The following is a 24030-nucleotide window of genomic DNA, read 5'->3' as shown; positions in this document are numbered from 1 at the left end:
TCACAAGAGGAATCAGTTAAGCTGAAAAGAAACTCCTGTCACCAGGAAGATATACAGTATTACTGGACTCTGGAGATGGGTGTATGTGATCCCCAGGAGAGTTACATGAAAACCATTGAACATAAGGCAATAGTATATATTTTTGTGGGTACATATTTATGAACGTGAAGTAAAGTAAAAGGTCTGAAAGAATATACATTCCAAAGTAGTTGTTTGTGGGAGTGTGAATGTTAAAGTATTCAAAAAGGAATTTTTATCCTGCAATAAAAAATATTTGTAGGGTTTTTTAAAACAAATATACACAAACACACACACACACACATATATATATTTGTATAGTTAAAATTATCTTGATTTTAAAATGAAAGTTTGGAGGTAGATTTGTAATAGGCCACTGCTGAGTACACCCTAGAGTTCTAGATACAGTCATCCCTCCATATCCACTGGGGATCGATTCCAGGACCCGGCTCCCCTCCCCCGGGGATGCCAAAATCCACAGTTGATCAAGTCCCTTATGTAAAACAGTGTTTGCCTATAACCTACACTCATTTTTGCGTGTATTTTAAATCATCTGTAGGTTATTTATAATACCTAATACAGTGCAAATGCTGTGTAATAGTTGTAAATACAATGTAAATGATATGTAAATAGTTGCCCATTGGGAGCAACTTCAACTTTTTGAAACTTTCTGGAACATTTTTTTCCAAGTATTTTCTACCCATGGTTGTTTGAATCTGTGGATGTGGAACCTGCAGATAGGGACCGTTGACTGTAATTTCAGTTGGTGAAATTTTAATAGCTTGCTATATTGTCCTCCTTCATGCTTTAAGTTTCCATCATACCAGCTGCTTGTGTCTGTCTGTACATACCAGAAGGCGTCTCTCATCTGAGCTTTAGTCAGTGTATTCACTGCCTAAAATCTCCTCCCCTTCTCTCCTTGATTAGCTCAGAGGTAGCTTTTTCTAGGAAAGCTTTCTCAGGGCTCCACCTCTCCGTGCTGATTGTGCATTCTTAACATGAAAGCCTTTACATATTCTGCCAGGAAGCTTGGACTTATCATCTCGGCAAAAGGGAACTTTTATTCTTTTAAGTAAAAGAGGTTTGTACTGTAGTGTCTGTGTGAATGGTTGTACCCATCCTCTTAAACTATGGACAGTGTAATCTTTTACAGCTTTATATCCTATTTAGCATGGCTTTCTCTCTACTTTCACTTGGATCGTCTGGAAGATTTAGGACTGCTTGTTGTAGAATGGGACTTCCCACGTGGCGCTAGTGGTAAAGAACCCAGCTGCCAATGCAAGAGATGTAGGAGATTCGGGTTCGATTCCTGGCTGGGAAGATCCTCTGGAGGAGGGCATGGCAACCACTCCAGTGTTCTTGCCTGGAGAATCTCATGGACAGAGGAGCCTGGCAGGCTCCTTGGGGTTGCAGAGTCAGACACGACTGAAGCAACTTAGCACTATCAGCATGTTGTAGAATGACTTCTTGAGTCAATTGTGTAGTAAAGGACCATCTTACCTAATTCTTACGCTATACTAGATTTTTACCTAATTCAGTACTGTTAAACAGGGAACTTAAAAAATGAGACTTATTTGAATTGGATATTTGTGATAAAAAGGAAATGACTGAAGTGGCACCAGTTACTCAATGTGGCACCAATTATTCAATGTTCTTACTCTGGTTCTAGGTGAAGTAGAATGCTTCTTCCAGTTTCGGCTTTCTTCCTCAGGATGAGTGAGGATATGGATGACTGTGACATTAGTGAGCCCTTGTCAGCAGGGTTTTTTGTGCTGGGCCACCTCTTTCATTTTGTGTGGGTTTGCCATCTGGACTAAGTTGTGAGAAGGTCAGGTTGGAACTCCAGGCATCATCTGAGCAAGTAAGATGTGAATCTCAGCATCTAAGTTCTCACTTGGGCTTGCCTTTCTGATAGTGCCCTTAGCTTAGCCTGTCAGAAATTGGATTGCTTTTGGTAGCTTTGGTTATCAGTCAAAATAGTAGGACACTCATTAGTCCAGCAATTTTTTTTCCTAGTTAAAAGTGATATCATTGGACTAACAATAAAAATTAAAACATTTGTCTAGCCAGGTTGTATTGACAAGCTCACTGTTATCTCTGATTCATCATAGATTCCAAACCATGGCTAAATCCTAAATGTTACTTTGGACTCATTAAAAACTATCTTTTTGCTGGATTATATTGTTCCATTTTAGATAAGATAATTCCTGTTTATTCCTGAAATTTTACATGGCATTTGTGCCTCAGAATGAGGCAAATAAAAAAGAGTGTTGCAGAGATCCAGATTTTCTCTTCTTAATAATTTTACCTTGTTTATACTTTATTATTAACCCTTATTTGCCATAAATTAGCCAGTAAGGTGGGAGAAGGCAATGGCACCCCACTCCAGTACTGTTGCCTGGAAAATCCCATGGATGGAGGAGCCTGGTAGGCTGCAGTCCATGGGGTCGCTAAGAGTCAGACATGACTGAGCGACTTCACTTTCACTTTCCACTTTCATGCATTGGAGAAGGAAATGGCAGCCCACTCCAGTGTTCTTGCATGGAGAATCCCATGGACTGAGAAGCCTGGTCGGCTGCAGTCCATGGGGTCGCACAGAGTCGGACATGACTGAAGCGACTTAGCAGCAGCCAGTAAGGTAGCCAGAAATAGAAGCTTAAAGACATCTAATGGGTGGCTTCTTCAGATTTTGTTAGGAATGCTAAATTATTGAACTCCATAGACTCAAAAATTCTGTTCTGTTTATTTTTTCATCTATGTGAAGAGAGGAAATAATAGTAGTGATTTCCTTGCATGTTTCTTGAACTTTGACTTGGAAACAACATAGTATAATGGGTCAGAGCAGTGACTGTGGGGCCACACTGCTGGATATGAATTGTGTTCTAAATCGTATTTACTTATTCCATTTTCTCAATTATGAAAAAAAGATAATCATAGTAGTACTTTAACGTTGTGCTGAGGTTTACATGAGTTAGTACATATGAAATAACTCGAAAGACCTGGCATGTGGTAAGTACTCAAAAGTGCTATTTTGAAAATTCTTTTCTATCTTGTGTAGTTTATTTCTTTAAAAATAAAACTGTAAAAGAGGATGAGATGGTTAGATAGCGTCACCAACTCGGTGGGCATGAATCTGAGCAAACTCCAGGAGATACTGAAGGACAGGGGAGCCTGGTGTGTTGCAGTCTGTGGGGTTGCAAAGAATCAGAGACAACTTAGCGACTGAACAACAATAATATAAATATATCGCCTGTGTGCCATATAGCTCCAAGTGTCTGTCACCTGGATAGCCCATAACCCTCCTACTTCCTAGGGTTACCTTTTCTGCCAAAATGACTCCAACTCAAACCCTAATGTGACAGATTGTCTCAGGTCCTCTTTCATATCTCTGGGGCTTACAAGAAGCGGGGAGGTTGTTATGTTTCCCTTGCTGTAATTTCCTGCTGTCACTCAGCATTGCAGCGCTGCTCTCTTCCTTACGGCTGATGCCTTTTCTTTGCCTCAGCTTTCCTGTTGCCCTCATAGCCTAAAGCCCCACGAACGCATTGGTCTTGGACATGAAGGATTCTTACTGAAAGTTAGGGGAAAACTGAAGACTATTAAGTGTTGATTAAGTACAGTACAAGCAACAAAATTGGCTCGGAGATTAGACACAACTATCCTTAAGTTCTTTGGTCTTCTTGCCATAGAGAATTTCTCACCAGCTGTTGTCCTGAAGACTCCTTCTGCCTTTTGTCTTGTTGAGTCCTCACAACTTTCCCAATTGCTCCTTTTCTGAATACTCCCAGACCCCCAGACTACTCCTTCCTGGAGACTATTAGCAACCTCCTAAATCCTTGTTGTTTTATTATGTAGAATATTAGCTATCTGTTCTTTACTTTCAAACCATTTCTAAGAGCCTCTGCCTTTCTGGGCCAGAAATATGAAGGATCCATCAAGGAGTTTTCCCAATTTCCCAAGAAAAAAATTTCCTTTATAAAGACTTCTGCATTCCTTCTAAAGCAGAACAGCACTATTCACTAAAATTTTCTGTGATTATGGAAATGATCTCTAATCTCTGCTGTTTAGTAAGTTCTCCACTAGTCACATGTGACAACGGAGCCCTTAAAAAGTGGCTAGAGAAATCGAAGAACATTCAATTAATTCTATGTAAAGAGCCACATGTGATTAATGAGTACCACATTGAATAGCACAGTTTTGAATTACATCTCCTTCAGAGTGCAGTCAGATTTTTCTTCCTGTTGTACATCTGTTTGCTTTAATTTTTAAAATTAGAATGTAAAAGTTTTAACTTTTATTACATTTAGTGTATAGCTGCACCTATACTTCTATACATGGACGGTGTTAGAAAATTAGTATAAACAGTAGATTGTATTTAACTTAGAAGTCTCAGGAATTTTTCTAGGAACAAACATCTCCCCAACCCAGGGATTGACCCCAGGTCTCCTGCATTACAGGCAGATTCTTTACCATGTGAGCCACCAGGGAAGCCTATACATAGGTATTTAGATTCTTTTCTTAATATAGGAACTAGGTTTATTATTTTATGATATTAATTTTTGTAATATTGGTTTTCAAAAAGTATGAAAGGACTTAGGAATACTCTGTAAAGTTTGGATTTCATGAGCTTTGGATGTATTGCTGTGCTGTTGGCGATGCTGTTGAAGTAGATCTAGATCCTCTGAAGTGGTCCCACACTGACAAAGCTGCTGTTGCTGCTGCTAAGTCGCTTCAGTCGTGTCCGACTCTGTGCGACCCCATGGACCGCAGCCCACCAGGCTCCTCCATCCATGGGATTTTCCAGGCAAGAGTACTGGAGTGGGGTGCCATTGCCTTCTCCGACTGACAAAGCTAGAACCCCCCCAAAAAGGTGCTACCAGCATCCAGAATTGCCCCACCTCTACTTTGTTGCCGATTCTGCAACAAGCAGCCACTTTTCTGTTGGAGCCAGGGGCAGGCAGCTTCTCTTCTTCCTCCTGCCCTTTGATGTCCTACTAGTATCTCCTGATAGAACTTAAGGGAAACTAGCTGGCTAGGAGCCTAGGAAATGTAATTTTCAGAATCCAAGTACTGAGTGTAGAATGGAGGATATAGGAGGGTGGGTGTGGGGCTGAGAGGTATGTAAATGACTACATACCTTGCCAGAGCAAATAATGCTGAAATAATAAGTGTGTGTGTGTGTATCACAGATTCTTTATTATACACACTGTGCTTTGATTTTTGTTTTACTTGACTTTAATTGTTTTCTGTCAGTTTGCTAAACTTTATAAATATTCTCTTTTTGTGCTTGTAGCATTTTTCATTCTATGACCTGTGCCATAGTATAGTTTACTAGTCCCCTTACTAATGGACATTTATATTGTGTCCAGTCTTTTTCAATTACAAATGATGTTTCATTGAAAATTGTTTTATATGTAACTTTGCACATGTGACCATATTAATAAATTCCTATAAGAATTGCTGTATCAGAGAGTAGGTTCATTGAAATTTATAATTTTCATTTATAAATCATATGGCATATCTTATTCTTGCCAGTATACCGTTCATTCATGATTCAGTGTTTGGCTCTGCATTTATATAGAAATGCTGAAAACAGTAGATCATATTACAGCAACACTGCCTAATCACAGACCAGGCCCTTAGATGTAAAGTATGGTGGTAGGCATTGGCCTTCCAATTTACAAGGTTACAGGAGAATACAGCTTTTAGCTGGACTGATGATGGAAGGAAGGGAGGTGAGTGATTTAAAGAGCAAAAGCCTAAGGACTAGGGAAAACATGCAGAGGCTGCAATAATACAAGAAGAAAAAATAGAGAGAAATTATTTGCATAGATACCATTTAAGCACCTAAACAAGCCTGAAGCCCATGAAACTCAGTACAACAGAAAATGCCTCTTCATAGACAGCAGAAGAATTGTTTGTAAAGCGACTTTTGACATTTAGAGGTGTTTTCTGGCTATCCCTCAACCTCATCCATCATTATGTTTGCTAAAAAAATTAAACATATGAATATGACTTCAAAATGGAAGTCCTTTACCTTTTTCCAGAGATAATAGTTGTAAGTTTGGTGTCATTTTTTTAATATACATACAACCAAGTTCATACATACATATTCACACATATGTTTAAACAGAAAAGGTTTTATACTGTATGTATTATTCTGTAGCCTTTCTTAATCTCATTTGAAAAACCAGTCTATGATAGCCCTTTTTCCATATAGATTTATCTTATTCTCTTTAATGATTACACACTGTTCTGGGTGTTTAAGTAGTAAATTTTATTTTGCATTCACTGTTTGTGAATATTTTTCATGTCGTTTCTAATTTTCATTGTTTGTAACAATGCCGCAGTAAATGTGACAAAGTTTTCTCTAGATCAGGTTCTGTTTTCCTGAATACCATCTCATGCTTTCTCTAAATGAGTATTATCTGGAGTAGTATTTGGGGCTTCCCAGGTGGCTCAGCAGTAAAGGATACACCTGCCAATGCAGGAGACATGGGTTCGATGCCTGGGTTGGGAAGATCCCCTGGAGGAGAAAATGGCAACCCAACCACTATTCTTGCCTGGAAAATCCCATAGACAGAGGAGCCTGGCGGGTTACAGCCCATGGGGTCACAAAGAGTTGGACACGACTAAGCACGCATGTAACCAGAATAGTAATTAGTTTGGAGGCAAAAGACTACCATTCACTATGGAAACATATTCCTGTGTAGAACCATCTCCTCTTCGTAAATAGCTTGCACATTGGTTGTTGTTCCCTGAATAACTGTGAAAGGATGACTTTTGTGTTAACTTAAATATGTTTGACCAAAGTTTTAGCTGTTTCTTCCACAGACTTGCAATTTAAAGTGAGAAAGGTGAACTTCACTCATGATATAGAAGGTAATCAAAGCTAAGACTTGCAGTAGTAGACTGAAAGTATTGGGAAGGCCAAGTTAAAAAGCAGAGGCAAAGACTGTTAAAACATTTATAGTAAACCTTTACCTCTAATATTGTTTCAGAGTTGATTAATGAATGACAGTGAAAAGAGATTAGATGCAAGTTAAATTACATTAATTTTTTTTCTTTAAATCAAGCATATAATATTTAGTCAGAACATAACTTTAAGGAAGCTCCCAGGTCTTTCAGGGTCAGAATTCTCCACATAAAAGGATAATTTCAAATGTAATGTCCCCTTTCAAGTTCAGTATTTCACCAAATAACTCATTATGGTCAGAGTAGCCTACTTCTTGTAATTTTTTCATTGGTAGTGGCACTAGTTGGAATACTATAGTTTTGACTTTTTAGTGCTTTTGCATTTCTCCATATTAAAACAACTAAGGCTTCTGGCTTTGATGTGTTTGAATAGTTTAGAAAGAAATGTCACATATCTTTCTAGGTTTTGGTCATTGTCTCAGTGTTTTGTTATTGCAACATGATGGAAGTAAGAAAGGAGGCCCTTTAGATTATACTTCTGGTATCTTAAATATCAATAAAAAATAACAGTAACCAAGGTTACTTTGGAGCTTTGCAAGCTCCTGAGATTTGTTATTTCTGCTGGGTATAATTTTCCTAGCTTAGAAGCTGAGGTTTCAGATTTTAAACATGGAATTTGGAACTAGGAATTGGGGCTCTTTAGCACCATAAATGGAACTGAGTACCCTTTCTAAACTGTGTGGAGCACAATGGTTTTTCTTTTTTCCCTCCCATTTTTTTACATGACATTTTACTTCTTTCACATTCATGTGCTGACATGGCTTGTTTACATTCTAAATTCTGTCCAAGTTTCTGTAACCTCAGCAACACCTGTAGCAGAGCATCACTCTAACGTGGACAGGGAAGAAAATATTTTCCTGGAGAAACACCCTGGAATTCTCTGATTGAGTAATTTGCAAAAGATTGTTAGCCATAAGCTTCCTCTTAAATGGAAATGCTTTACAGTTTTAATGGGCTTGCTTCGAGGGGAAAAGGCATCATTTAATAAAGGAGATAGGAAATATAAAAAAAATAATAATAAAGTGAGAAAGGTGAACTTCACTCATGATATAGAAAATAATATTTTGAGGATGAAAGAGATGATGTTTATGAAACATTTTGTTTCTCTTAGGAGTAATAAGATGTCATACTGTTTAAAATACAAATACATTATCTTCAGACTTCCTCTTACAGAAGACCATATCAAATATAAATCATATAGGTGTTTTCCTAGAGTACCTTATCTCCTGAAACATCTGATGACTGGCTGTGGAAGTTGTGAAAGTACAAGAAAGTGACTGCTTAGTTGGTGATGTGGTGGAGCAGGACTCTTGTTAGACCGTGAGTCTAATAACCTCTAGCACAGTCTGTCATTCAGACCTAGTCATGCCACTTTGACTCTTCATAAAGTCATCTCACATTCTCCTTTTAAGTATTTCACAGTTGTGTTAAGTAAAGTCAAGATGAGCTGAGATGAAACGTAAAGACTGTACTTTGAAAAACTTCCTGTTTATATGCTTAGGATGATTCCAGGGATTAGGAATATTGGTATGTCTGGGGCACATCTGTGAGGTGCATCATTATGCCCTTTCAAGAAGACATGGACTTGGGAAAAGATGGTAAGAGAAAAGATTGAGAGAAAAGATGAGACACAGGTTTTTGACTAAATTATAACTTCAGCAGGATGTCAGAGCTTTATTTCTCATAAGACACATTAAGTACCATTTCTTATTTTTCATGAACCAAAAAAGATAAAATACTAATCACCTGAAATTTTCAGATAAAAGGTAGCATAGATTTTTAAAAAATTTTGAATGTTACTACTTTGGAGAATTCAAGTTAGGGTCTGGCTTCCATTTATATAACATGTTCTGGTTCATTGTTTATGTTTATGCTTTATAAATTTAAGTTGATTAACTCTTAGAGTTTCACTTTATCTCTTAAAATGGCTATCACATGCATAATTTTCTAATCTTCAGAGAATTTCTCTGGTATTTGAGAGCAAATAACTTTTTTACATCAGAGTTTTCATTGATTTATACTTTGTGTGCATAAGCACTGTAAAAATGCTGTCAGTTTCAGCGATTTTAATTATGCTTAAGTTTTAACATCTCTTCCTTAAAGAGGGTTTTTTTGTGTGTGTGTGTTTTAACATTTAGAATCACGTTGTGAGTTTTTATTTTAAAATATTTTTGTTTTTTTATCCTGTTGGGATAACTTCTTCCATAGTAGGTGATGGAAAGAATTCTTTGAATCAGTGTTTATAGTTGTTTGCTTCCTCGTAGTGGTAAGGGCCAATGGGCACATTTTACTGATTGGAGTATTGTTAAATTATTTTTTAGTTATTTAAAAAACTAAAACCTATACTTAAATATAAGGGTGGGTTGTTCTTGAAGCTGGATCACCTTAGCTAACATTATAACTTCTTACAGTTTGTCTGTTCTCTTTATCCTCCTTCACTGCTTTATTTTCCTCCATAGCATTTGTCACCTTCTAGTATAAATGCAGTCTTTTCTGGGGCGGAGTGTGGGGCAGGGGCGTTTGTTTGTTATGGTCCGTTTTCCCTACTGAGCTTCTCCTTAATGGTGAAGAATCCACCTGCAATGCAGGAGATGTGGGTTCAGTCCTTGGGTCAGAAAGATCCTGTGGAGAAGGAAGTAACCACCCACTCCAGTATTCTTGCCTGGGAAATCCCATGGGCAGAGGTGCTTGGCAGGCTAGTCCATGGGGTCGCAAAGAGTCAGACACGACTTAGCAACTGAACAACAGCAATCCTTCCTACTAAAATGTAATCTCCTCGAATGCAAAGATTTTCATCTTTTCTTCTTAATGCTATCCAGTGCTTAGAAAAGGCACTGAATAAATACACACTCAGCTTTGCAATTTTTAAATTTAATTTGTAAAAAGCATTTAATCAGAACTTTTAATTTTGAGAATATTGACCTTGTTTTAAATTTTTTTTATAGTGAACTTCAACTCATCTGAAATACAAATAATTGGAAAGTCAATATCACCATCTTTTAAAATTCTTACATATGCCTTCTTAGTTCCATCCTCTCAAATCAGAAACTTATTCAAAAATTCAATCCTTCAAGTTTAATTTGGAGTCTGTACATATTAAGCCCAAGTTCTTGCAAGTGTCTGGGTTAGTGGTGATAGCTGATTTCCATATTGGTGTTAATAATTGTGATTTTCATGTGCCTTAAGATCCTGAAATACCTTCTGAAATTCTGGCACAGTGGGAAGCAAATTCAGGAAAATAATGGTGGCATCTTCTCTCAGATTATTCAGTCAGCAAATTATAATATAGAATGAGTATTTGTAAAGCTTGGATAAAGAATAACATGAAAATGATTAAAATCCTATATATTATCTTAATATTTTAAAAGGGAAAATATTGCTTTGTCATATGTGTAGGGAAAGTATTATTAGGAGTGTTTAATATCTATTTTATTCATTTTAGATAAGATGGGAAAAGAACATCACGTTGGGGGAGCCACCAGGATTCTTACATTCTTGGTGGTGGTAAGTATCTTTTATTCCATTTTCATTAGATTGATGATGCATTTCACTAGGCTTGCACATACCTGTTTATGGTTTTATGCTTCTCATTTATACTTTTTCATTTTCTGCAGTTATTTTCTGAAAGGTAGCACTTATAAAAAAACAAAACAAAACAACAACAAAAAAAAAACAAGCTCAAAACCAGCATTAAGTAGTTAACTTAAAGATACTGCTATTAAGTCAAGATGTAATTGTGAACAATGTGGACTCTCCAGCTCTAAGTATGAGTTTGTATTAGTCAACTCTCGTTACCATAAGAAAATACCATAGACTGGGTGGCTTAAACAGTAGAAATTACTTTTCTCACAGTTCTGGAGGCCAGAAGTCCCGAGTTCAATCTGCCAGGCATGGTGTGTTTCTAATGAGAACTCTCTTCCTGGCTTGTAGATAGCTGCCTTCTTACTGTGTCCTCACATGGATAGAGAGAGAGAGAGCACGCACATATCAGAATGAGAGAGACAGAGCAAGCACATGCTGACTGACTGGCTAGCTCTCTGATGGCTGTGTTTGTAGGGGCACTAATTGCATCATGAGGGCCCCACCCTTGTGACTTCATCTAAGCCTGAAGATTCTGAAGGTGGTGGTGGTGGTGGTGGTGAATTTTCAGAATAGTCTAAAAAAGTTTGAAATAGTTCTAGATAGATTCAGAGATAGAACTGCCTAGGAATGTACACAGAAATGATCAGTCAGTATTAAAGGCTAGTTGATATCAGAACTTGCAAATTTTATTGCAGCACCAATACACCCAGGTTTGTGACTTTTCTGCAGCAGCATTAGTCTAGGTACTCAAATGGACAAGCTAAGGTTTTTCTTTTTTTTTAAAGTTTCTTCATTTAGGAGCATTTCCTGTTCAGTATGTTAATACACTCATCTCTCAGCATCATACTTAAAAGGAAAAAACAAAAATAAAAGTTCTCTTCCAGTGCCGTGGATGTGGTTTCCTGGTCTGTTACTTAATGCCATCATCTTTGTAATCTCTCTCCTGAAAACGTGCTTTACTAGAAGTCCCGTGGTGAATGGAACCGCACTTGGTCAGTTATGATTGTGGGTTTCCCTTGTTAGTCTCCAATACGGATGGCAGGAACAGGTGCGGGCCTTTGGTTCAGAGATTTTCCTGTATTTGGAATAACGGTTCATTGCAGTTAAGCACTATTGTGCTTTTTCCTGGGGCTTAAGACTGATGTCTTGTAACATAATGTTTTAAAAGTCAGTTTTTCATTTTACATAAGCTGTTTTTATGGTATCTAGATCTAGACTATAAATGCTTAACTGCTGAATGTAATTGAGGTTCCCCACTTATCGACACCCTTATATTTTATATGTTTCCTATTATGTCTATAAAGTGACACAAGAAACCACGTTAGAGGTCTGTCCATATTGGATTAGTGGGCTAACAAAATGAAGATTTTAAGTTTTTCATTATAGAATTAATTCCGTTTCTTGCACCCATCTCTCTTTTACTCCCTTCCTCATGAATCTAACCTATCCTTGTACTGTAGATGGTTGATAACAATTCACTGAATACTTTGGCTTTTTGCTTCTGTCAGACTTCAGTTTTTTTGGTCGTTTTTATCAGTAGGTGCAGCTCTTAGATCTGCTATTGCTCTTCCTTTTTCTGTGGCTCTTAGATTCAGGGGAGCTCTTTCTCTGTGGTTTTGGTATTTTAAGTAATTTTTACTTAGTTGTAGATATCAAAGAAATTGTAAATAAAGGGCACATAAATATTTTAGGCCATATTTATTTTCATTTAAGTCTAGCACATGCAAAAGGTACATTGTTTTCAGTGTTTTTAATGTTCTTCCCTAAAACTACTACATGTACCTTTTGAGGTGCCTGCTTTATATAAATGGGTGATTCTTAATGATTTTTAAGTCATGGGGTCCTCTGAGAACTGATGGAAAGCTAGGGATCCCCTCTTTCAGGACATTGCCCAGATCCTAAGCTTTTCTGATCATTGTGTGTAGCTAACCATGACTATGGGCCTTAAGTCCAGCAGGGTCCTGACTTTTTTTCCCGTTGTTTCAAAGAGCTCTTTGGTTTTTTTTTTTTTTTTTCCCAATTGATACTTCATTTTTTAGAGTAGTTTTCAGTCAGTTCATAACAAAATTGAGGAGAAGGTAGAGATTTTCCATGTAACTCCTGCTTCCACAATGTATAGCCTTCCCATAATCAACATTCCCCACCAGAGTGGTACCCTTGTTATAACTGATGAACCTACATTAACACACTATAATCACTCCAAGTCCATAATTTACATTACAGTTCATTTCTGGTGTTGTACATTCTGTGGCCTTAAGCAAATGTATAATGACGTGTATCCACAATTATAGTAATATACAGTGTAACAAGTAAGAACAGGGCCTGGGGTTGGGACTCTGAGGAAGGTCAACGTTTAAGTGTAAACAGATAAAGAGGAGCCTCAAAAGAAAATACCTAGAGAGGAAGGAGGGGAATCAGGAAAGAATAATATATGGAAACTAGAAAAGGTGTTCAAAGGAGAGAGTAAATTCTGCAGCAGGTATAAGTTAAAAAAAAAAAAAGTTTTCCTGAACTGGGAACTAAGGTTTTCTTAGATCTTCTTGGGGAGAACAGTTTCAGTGGAATAGTGAACATGAAATTTAGGGGACTGTTATGTTCCATTTTTCCAGCTCCAGGGTTATGAAGAATAGTTGAAGTATGTGGTGATGTGTATAGTAGTTTCAGGATTAACAACATAGAACAGGACCTAGCATTTTTGTATTTTTATTTTTAGCATAGATTTCAGCATGTATGTAGATGGAGGTAAAAAGAGTAAGGGAGATTGAAGATGCTGAAAGAGAATAAATATGAACAAAAATGCAGAATAAATTACGGGAGAAATGAGGTGCAGAGGCCTTGGAGAGGAGAGAAATTTCTCCCTTTAGTATGGCTTAGGGGAAAGTGTGTGATTTTACTTTCTGGAAATGTTTTTCTTGTTCCTAATATGATGTCCCTTGTGATTTCTTTTCTTCTTTCAGTTTGTATCATGCCCAGTACTGTTGTAATTTTTATGCCTCTCTCCCGTGCTCATTACATTCACTGTGATCAAATCCATCTTGAAAACATGTTTCCTGTTAATATGCTTTAATAAAAGTTCCCAGCTCTCTTCCATGGATTTCAGGGATACAAATGCTGAGGAACTTCTTTCCCCTGAAATTAATGTCCCTTTTTATTTGTATAATTTAAAAATACACACTTTTTAAAACTTCCTATTTCAACTTTTAATGGAAGAAACTTTTAAATTTAATTTTATATATAAAAACCTTTTAGAATAACTTTGGGCTCATGTATTTATATCCTGTAATTAAATATATATAACATTGCAGGAAAAAATGAACCAATAACTAAGGTCATCATAAGAATCCAGTTTCTGTCTCCTGGCAGTGGAAAAGTCAAATTTTGCAGCATGCTAGCACTCTGACGATCTTAGAATCTAATAATGACATCAGGTGTAGCTAAGAATAACCAAATATACATGTGAAAATAATTGTGTGTGTTGGAATTAGCCTGCTTACTAGAATGATATATATTTGTAAGTGGCAGACTACTTCTTACTCATCTTGTATGTCTTGCCTATAATAGGCATTGCATAACTAATTATTAATTTGAATTCGTTAAACTAAACATCAATATAAGACAATATAGGCAACAACTAGGATAGAAAGAGGAGTATAATCACAATAAGAAGGGAAGAAAGTAAACAACAGAAGTGGTCAGACTGTATGGAAAAAGTGAAATGTGTTGGAGAGTAGGGAAGGAATGTGGAATACAAGGAAGATTTGGTGGGAAGACACTGTAAAAACAACAACAACTTGGAATTTTCCACTAAATACAAAGGATTGGAAAGGAAATTGACACAAATTTTACTTCCTTAATAAGAAAACTTTTTTTGACCATATTAACTCTATGAGTCTTTTCTAGTATATTTTTAACACCTGTATGCTGTTTTAAAAATAATTTAGGAACTTCCCTAGCAGGCCAGTGGTTAAGACTTCACCTTGTCTCTATTATTGTAGAACTGTGTATTTCTTCTTTGGGTAAATGTCTTTAAAAGGATATATTTCTTTACCTTTATTCAAGAAAATAATGTATATTTTTAATACATTTTTTATATATTTAATAATGTAGGATTATTAGAAACACTATATATAAAGTTATGCTACTTTAGTAATTTGTTTTATTATCCTTATTATGGCACTTATAAATTTTTGACCACTTACTAAATCCATAAAGAGAAACATTGTCATAATATTGCATATAATATTCTGTGATTAAATACAATTTAAAGACAGCCATTATAAAATTTTAGTTTTAAGAACTTTGACGTTCCTTAAGAACATGAAAATAAGTATAATTGCAATACATGATAATTCATAACACACCTGTTCCAGGTGGAAAACTTTAAGCTGTATCCTTGTTGTGTATAATTATTATACTTTTTATCCCAAAAGGAATATAGGAAAGCCAAGCACAATTTTAAACTGCTTGCACTCTAGTTTAGGAATTGAAATTATTTGAATTAATTTGGTCTTTATTGTTTGCTTTGTATTTCTTGCTTATTGTAGAAATTTAAAAGGAAATAAATGTCAGTACTTAATCTTTCATATATTTTGCCTCTAAGAGTAATCTTATTTTACGGAATTAATTGTTATAATGCCTAGAGAATGTTCTATCCTAGCTCAGGAGAGAGATCCAGATAAAATGCGACTTCAAAGGTCAAAACAAAGAGACCAGTTTGATTTACCAAGCTTTATTGTGCCATTGTTAACTGTGCCCTCAGCCCAATGACCTGCCTTAACAATATGTATGCATTTTAAATTTTTGTGCAAGCTAATTATAGTGTTATATTATTAATAATATATTGACTGTAAGACCCTGTGCTTATTTTATACAATTTAATTTTCTCAACAGCCCCATTTTATAGAGGAGAAAATTGTTTCTTGTTTAAACAAATTGAGCTAGTAGGCGGCAGGGCCAGCTTCTATCTCAGATATGTCCTGTTCCTAAAGTTAGGCCGTTAACCATTTGGCTGAGCATACTTTGCAGTTCTCTAGAGAGGGAAATGTACAGTAAAAAAATATTTGTTGATCAGTAAAACTGCTTTTGTTTATCATTAGGACTTTCAGACATTTGCTTTCTTGATTTTAATCCCTTGTTCATGTTCATTGTTAATTTTATGAAACATGGGCCTATGTGTTTTGTAAGCAGTATAATTATTTTTCCCAACCAGTTCTGTTTTGCTTTTATTGCTCTTGAATAGGAAGAAAAAAAGAAATTGTGATTTTTTAAATTTTCAAAATGACCAACCTGTCTTGGTAATTACAAACGAAAACCAGAGGATATTTTAAGAAAATATATTTGTTTGGCAGGTGTGACCTAATGGTTAGGGTATTGGCCTGGGGTTAGATAATAAAATTATCTTGAAAAAGTGAATTTCACTTATAAAAATAGTTATTTTATTCCTTAATGATTAAATTGGTATTAAAAAAATCTTTTATTTTTCATGGGAAAGTTGTGAAAAGTGTTATAATTATTTCAATCAAATGTTTAAGTCATTCTTAAGACAAGAATGACAGTTTTAATTTTTTTATTGTCATTTCAGAAAAATCTTAGCATTTCTGAGTGATGGCTAGGTTATACCTATTACTACAAGAAGAGACTTCTCTGAATTTAAATCTTTCAAATAAATGTTTGTCCTAAAGAAGAAAACACATATTGTGTAAGGAATATTTGCCTTCTGTTTCTGGAATTTTGCTCTCTCATTTGACATTATATGATTTTCTTAATGTTTCTATAATTACTTTTTTAGTGTATTTTGGGATCTCTACTGTGCAGCTCCAGAAAGACGGGAAACATGTGAACATTCAAGTGAAGCAAAAGCCTTCCATGATTACGTAAGTTTCTATACAGTTTTACCAAGCTATATTGTCAGTTTTGTTTTTAACCACTGTTCTTGAAAAATATATTGGACCTTCCATTTTTTTCCTTTGGTACTTAAGGAATTAGTGTTTTTTTCTTGGGAAATAGGCTTATCACTTTAAAAGTGAAACACAAATGGATGTGTGAGTCTTGTTGAAGAAGCTTAGGGCAAGAGAGTAGTCCTAACTTCAGGCTATTAGAGGTGTTTCTTACCTTTAAGTGTGCTTGATTTGTGTAATTGCCTATATATAAAAATTAAGTAGTAATTATTCCACAAAAAAGTCATCATAAGAATGTTATAAAAGTTCTTCTTCTGCATTTCCATTAAAAAATATATAGAAGTATTACATTATTCTTTTTACAACTTTGAGTTACATTATTATAAGGCTAAATATCCACTCACTGAATTCAGTTCCATAAGTAAATTTAATGTGAATTAAAGGAAATACAAGATAAGAGAGCAAAAATGTCTGGACAAAAAATGAAAATATGAACTTTTTGTTAAGTTCTTCAGGGCCGTGGACTATCTGTGACAAGGTGATGGATGTATATTGAGTGTTTTTAAAGAAGAATTATAAATGTGATCTTAGAGAATTGATGGCACAAGGAAGCAGAATTGTAAAAGAAAGGTGGAAGGCAGGGGGAGTAGGTCTTCTTCAGGGAAAAGTGGCATTTAATAATGGCAAGACTGTTTTGTTTTTAAAATTTATTTGTTTGGCTGCACTGCACTGGGTCTCAGTTTCAGAACTACAGGACCCTCAGTCTTCATTGTGGTATGTGGGATCCCTTAGTTACGTCATGCTAAATCTTAGTTGTGGCATGTGGGATCTAGTTTCATGACCAGGGATCAAACCTGGGGCTGCTGCAGTGGGAGCTCGGAATCTTAGCCTCTGGATCACCTGGGAAGTTTCAGTGAGACGGTGCTTTAAAGGGGCTAGGAAAACACTGTTTGCAGAACTGACCATAAGACACGCAGACTGAGTTTGGGATGGAGGAAAACCAGTTTCCTTAGTTTAGAGGAAGTGGAATTAGGCCTGGAGCCTGAGGAAATATCGATTTTAAGTACCTAAAAATTTATCAGAGGGATGCATGTTTAGTTGGTGAAAGAGTGGCATCATTCTGTGTAAATACCCTTTAAAACCAGAACCAGGCCTCAAAAAGGAAAAGGAACTTCTTCTTCCAAAGGAAGTACTTCAGTCCTACACTGGAGAGTGGAAATAGCCAGAATTATAACCCCAAACATAGCACAAGGAAGGGTATGCAAACTTCAGTGAGAATCTTGGGCATCTGACAGGGACTGTGTAATACTTTAAACGTGTACTAAACTGATTAAAGTGAGACTGCCTGTGATTACTTCATCGGATATTGATTGTACTCATAAAGCTTGCTGTGTGCTAAACACTAGCTCTTGGGGACAAGGTGAGTAAAAGGGATGGTGCTGCATATAAAGAAAAAGCGCAGAAAAGGCAGGTAAGACAGGGCCCAGGACATGGCATTTATTTGAACAATCTGATTCTCCTTTTTCACCCTTGGGGTAATGGCTGTAAAGGAAAACAGAGACTCAACCATGAAGAGTGTGAAGATTCTGGCTAGAGTAAGATACTCATCTCATCTGTCTCTTACATCAAGAAAGACATGCCTAGATTTGGCCTGCCCTTAATGGCATAATTTTGACAACTAGATGGTGTTAGAGAGTACCAGTGTTCTGCTGTAAATGACATATAGTATTTATGGATCTACATCTTAAGAAATCAATTATATAAGCATTTTTTCAAAATCCCATCGTATAGAAAGCTGCAACCGTCTATTCACCGTGGAGACCTTAAAAGGAGCACTGAACTAATTAGTATCTCCTTCTTGGAAGCATTAGATGAATCACCGTTGTCATTGCCTTAGCCATTATCATCATAATCATTCTGCATTCATAAGGCATTTTTTCAATATTTCAGAGAGTACTCACACTTGTTAACTTTAGAAGCCCACTTAAATATTTCAAGGTTTTTGAAAACAAGCAATGACCAGAGGTAGGAGTGAAATTAGAGTAGATTTTATAGGAAGAATAACTCTTCCTCATTTAATTTGGTCCCAAGAAAATGTAGTTTAGAAAAAATTCAGCATTTGGATTTTGCAATTTGTTATCGGTTAGCACACGTTTTATCAGGTGTTTCATAATTTTATCTTAAACATTAGTTTTAAGAGACTTGATTTCTTAGATGGAATTTTTATTATACCTTTGGTGGCTCAGAGGTTAAAGCGTCTGCCTGGAATGTGGGAGACCTGGGTTTGATCCCTGGGTCAGGAAGATCCCCTGGAGAAAGAAATGGCAACCCATTCCAGTACTCTTGCCTGGAGAATCCCATGGAGGGAGGATCCTGGTAGGCTACAGTCCATGGAGTTGCAGAGTCGGACACGACTTCACTTTCACTTTCACTTTCAAGTCAATTTACTTTAATAGAAATACATCTCTAATTAATGGTAATACATCTCAATTTTTTTAAATGGAGGTTGCTGTAAAGGTAGAGTTTGGCTTGTGTAATTTTATATTGCAATTGGATTTTTAGAAATGTTTGTTTCCTGTAGCACACTTTTATGGTAATTTTTGTGGCTGCGATTTCCTAAATTCTTAATAGTAGACAATTTCTGAATTATCAACATGATTCATGTTTAAGGTGTAGATGAAGTTTGAAAGACTCAGGGAAAAAACAGGAACAAGAACAAACAGATTTTGGTAAAATTCTGTCATGTTATATTGTTATATTAGAGTCCATTGGGAACCATTTTAGAATAATGATTAATATATATACCCACTGAACTCAAGGTAGTTCTCAAAGAAACATTCTTAAAAATATTTTATTTATTAGCTGCGTTTTTAGAATAAAAAAATACTTGTATGTGTAAATTCTTTTTTTTTTTAACAGATTTTCAGATTTATTTTTTTTTTCATACATGATATTATACATGTTTCAATGCTATTCTCCCAAATCTCCCCACCCTCTCCCTCTCCCACAGAGTCAATAAGACTGATCTATACATCGGTGTCTCTTTTGCTGTCTCGTACACAGGGTTATTGTTACCATCTTTCTAAATTCCATATATATGTGTTAGTATACTGTATTGGTGTTTTTCTTTCTGGCTTACTTCACTCTGTATAATAGGTTCCAGTTTTATCCATCTCATTCGAACTGATTCAAATGTATTCTTTTTAATGGCTGAGTAATACTCCATTGTGTATATGTACCAGAGCTTTCTTATCCATTCAATAGCCAGGACATGGAAGCAACCTAGATGCCCATCAGAAGATGAATGGATATGTGTAAATTCTGATATGTTTTAAAAGTCCTGTTATTTTATAGTCTTCACTTATCTATGAGATTGAATGGATAATGAAAGAATAAATTACTTTTTAAAAAGATATAGTGGAGGCATAATGTAAATTATGAATAATCCTTTTAATTAAAAAATAAGTTAAAATGTTAAAAGTGGTTATCTTTTGACATTGGGATTATGTGTGGTTTTAATTTTTATCTATATATTTCTGTATTTTCCAAGTATCTATAGTTAATTTTATATTCAAGAAAGTTACTGTAAAGTAGATCAAATTTCACCTTACAGTGAGTTCTAATCTTCTAAAATTAGAAAAAAAAACCCAGTAAATTTGAAGTGGTCATATGTTTTCATGTCACCATGTTATAGTCATAAGCATATGTAGTACTTCCCATTAAGAACTTTTTTTTTTTGGTAAATACACATACTAAAAGAGAGATAGGTAAAGTGAATAGATGTTATTTTGAGCCATTCTATAATTCTAATAACTTTTTTGATAATAATTATCCCAGAAAATTTTTTTGACTTTTGGTTTTTAACTTTTTTTGATTTGTCTTCTAACCATTGCCTGTTTAAGAATATGGATTTTTGTCGTTGTATCATTTTATTTGCAAAATAATTATAGATGCAGTGTTAATTAATATCTCTTTATTTTAAAAAATTCACCCTGTTCATACTTACTGTGAGAAAAATAAAAAAAAGAGAGGAAGCATTTAAATGAGTAAAATTTTTATCTTCTTGCATTTATATTTTAAGATAACATTATTTACAATCTGTATGGAGTACCAACTGTAAAATAAGTATACCTTTAGAAATCAGCAGTTAATAGTGTGTAGGAATGTACTTTTGGATGACAAAGCTGTAAAAAACACAAGAAAATGATTACTGTATTTGTCAGGACAATGAGAGGTAGACAGGGGTTCTGATAGAAATGGGGCTTGTGGCCTGGGCTTCTGAGATGGCGGTGGTTACTTTATAATAACCATATGTTTGCTTTATAAAATTACATAGTGCCACAAATTTATTTTGTATGGCTTCTTATACTTTTTATTTTAAAGTAACAAGATTTTAGATCAGTTATAATAATTAACTTTAGAAAAAGAATGAGCACCGTCATTTCTAATGTGTTTCCAGGCATTGCTATAGTTCATCCTTGAGAACTGATGGAGAAAATGTAGGGATGGTTTCCACATAAACCTGTGTTTGTTTTTTCTCTTCTGTGACAGATTCTATGAAGTGTGTCACCTGTTGATTTTTCTAGAGGGGAGTACAGAATAAGATCAGAAATGTTGGAGGAAAATTTAGTAATTAAGAACTTATTTTGTAAGAAAAGAGAGATTTTAGGATGATTATTTTGGAGATATCTTGCTTGGCCTGTTAGCCTGTTGTTTTTAACCTAAGTGAAAACCAGGTTTATCTAAATATAAAATTATTATTATGCACATACAATATTATCATTGAAAAGGAAACCATCATTTCAATGATTATAAGTAGTACCTGCTCTCTTATAAAGTTTATTGGACTAGATTTCCTTTTCTCCCCATTAGTATGTTTTTATTTCACTCTGAAATTTCAGGCAATGCTTTCATGTGGAGCTAATTAATGTTTACTGAATTTTTATTCCTGATACAGCCTAACATAGAATTGTTTTGTTTAATAATTTATTTCTGCTTTCATTTATTTCCAAAATATTTAGCAAAAATGTCAATGTATGCCACTAAACTTTTAACTAAAAACATACACAGTGATTATAATTTTAGTTCTTTGGTATGGATAGAAAATTCCTTAATTGTCCTAAAGCAAAGATAGAGCCAAAATATATTATTGCTTTAGTAATGTGATGGTAATGACATTGCATTATTACAATGAACTCTGAGAGCACAGAAAATTAGACCCATTCTTTCCCTGGGTCTGTCAAATAATAGATGTTCAATAAATATCCACAGATTGAAGTAGTCTGTTAATTGGTAAACTGGAAATATTTCAAATCATTCAACTGTTTAGGTAAAGTGATAGGCTTGAGTTATAATTGTTGATAAAATGTGGCTGGTTTTTGTATTCTTACCTAAGAGAGTGTTTGTAACATCTGAAAAAAATTATGTTACAGGTTTGTAGAGATGGGGTAGTTTTTTTTAATGGTATAAAAACACCTACTATGTACATAAAATAATAGGAGAAGAATATTTTGTATGTTAGAAAGTTTTCTTTTTTTTTTTTTTTACAGATAATTACATATTATTTAGGAAAATACTTGTGTAGAAACTACTGTAGAGAGTTAGATGCATTCTTTGCCATGATCCTATAATATCCTCTGTGCATCTCCTGAATGTCCCTATATATTAGATTTTCGTAATAGGATGTTTACTCTAATAATTTGTAAACTTCCTCAGGGAATAGACTTTGTCTTATTTATCTTTTTCATTCTTTCTGTCCAGCAGGGTGCCTGACAGGAGATGTTCAAATCATGTTTTATGTTTATATAAATGAATGACTAAAATATTATCTAATAAGTATTTATCACTTCTTATTTTAATATAACTGAATACGTAGTTGCAAGGAGGTCATTTAGTGCTACTTTTACTCACTTTATTTTTTTTTTTTTTTTTTTTACTCCGTCATCCTGAAGACACGGCCGAGGCGTCTCTATCGCACGCGCCGCCCAGACACAGACAGGAAGAGCCACTTTATATTTTGAAACAAATTGAGATAAAATGGCAGGTTGTAAAGAAATAAGTGAATCAGAGCAGGTAGCAGAGGCTTTATAATCTTGGGAGGCATGGCTCTAGGGAATGTAGTGGTGAACAAAACACATATAGTTCCCACACTCATGGCAAAAGAGACCTTCTCTCAAGAAGTTTGAAGTACCACATTTTAAAATATATGTAGAGATAGCATTATATTGCTAGACTCATCAAAATTTATAGATATGTAAGAATATGGAGAGAAATAGAATATGGAGAATAAATACACATAACTTTTGATATATATTCAATTTTGGCATATAGTAGAAATAATTAGTAAATGCTCAGATGGATGAATAGTCTCACTTTGGACCATAATTCTCCTAGACAGTACATGTAAACTAGAGTTCTTGATAGACTAGGAACAAATAAAGTTATATTTTAAATCCATTAAGATGATAAAAACTGTCAAAACAGGGATTATATTTGTAGTTCTCTAGTATGAATAGATGATTCCTTAATTGTCCTAAAACAAAGATCAAGCCAAAATATACTTGTCAGTCAATACTAGTAGCTGTTCAGCTCAACGGGTAGGGACACACAGCTTCCACATCAGCAGAGACGGAAGGCTAACTGTACTGTGCCTTTTTTTTTTTTTTTTTTAATTTATTTGTTTTATGTCAGGGACTTGATCATGGGCTGATTTGGTATCTGTCGGGATCTTGGAACCACTTCCCCACAGATACCAAAGGACCACTGTAATGAGATTCATTATTTGCTGTATTCTTTTTAAACATTTAAAACTGTTTATATTGTGTTGGAGTATAGTTGATTAACAAACAATGTTGTAATGGTTTCCGGTGAACAGTGAAGGGACACATCCATACATATAGATGTATCCATTTTCTCCAAACTCCCCTCCCATCCAGGTTGCCACATAACATTGAACAGAGTTCTACGTGCTATATAGTAGGTCATTGTTGGCTATCCATTTTAAATATAGCCGTGTGTGCATATCCATCCCAAACTCCATAACTGTTCCTACACCCCCCGCATCCTCCCCCTGGCAACCATAAGTCCGTTCTCTTAAGTCTGTGAGCCTCTTTCTGTTTTGTAAGTTCATTTGTATCATTTCTTTTTAGATCCCATATGTAAAGGGTGTCATATGATATTTTTCCTTCTGTGTCTGACTTAATTCACTCAGTATCACACTCTCTAGGTCCATCCATGTTGCTGCAAATTTTTGCCTTATTCTTATTGGCCATACTGTTTCTGCTCTTGTTTTCATTTCCTGTAGGATTAAGTTTAATATCTCTTGCCAAATACAAGTGGTATAAACCAGCTTATATTCTTTATAGCACAACATAAGTTGATTATTTTGTTCTGTTTTTGTGCAAGCTGTGTTGATTTGAAGAATCATATTCACCACTTTACCTGTGAGGTGTGTATGTGTTCTCAACTCGTCCTTGGGCATAGGATGGCTTCTGGGGGGTATCTAAGTACTGCTAAGAGCTATCAGATATTCTCCCTGTTACTTTTGATCCTGAGATTT

The 24030-nt window shown here is 35.3% G+C and overlaps 1 protein-coding gene across 6 annotated transcripts in view; it reads left to right on the top strand.

Annotated features, from left to right (window-relative positions):
- The window catches only part of SSBP2 (single stranded DNA binding protein 2), a 310974-nt gene that overhangs the window by 95670 nt on the left and 191274 nt on the right, over window positions 1-24030 (top strand). For 5 of the 6 annotated variants that reach the window (XM_070793993.1, XM_070793994.1, XM_019965385.2 and 2 more), the window contains exons 3-4: window positions 10436-10497; window positions 16364-16448. In XM_070793993.1, coding sequence (XP_070650094.1) covers window positions 10436-10497; window positions 16364-16448 — 147 coding nt within the window. Of the gene's footprint in view, window positions 1-8032; window positions 8592-10435; window positions 10498-16363; window positions 16449-24030 lie in introns of those variants that run through there. The other variant, XM_070793995.1, reaches the window with a different exon arrangement.

This window comes from Bos indicus, chromosome 7 (genome assembly GCF_029378745.1).
Source record: "Bos indicus isolate NIAB-ARS_2022 breed Sahiwal x Tharparkar chromosome 7, NIAB-ARS_B.indTharparkar_mat_pri_1.0, whole genome shotgun sequence".
In the NCBI taxonomy this organism is placed as follows: Eukaryota; Metazoa; Chordata; class Mammalia; order Artiodactyla; family Bovidae; genus Bos; species Bos indicus.
This window is presented reverse-complemented; position numbering and strand designations above follow the sequence as displayed.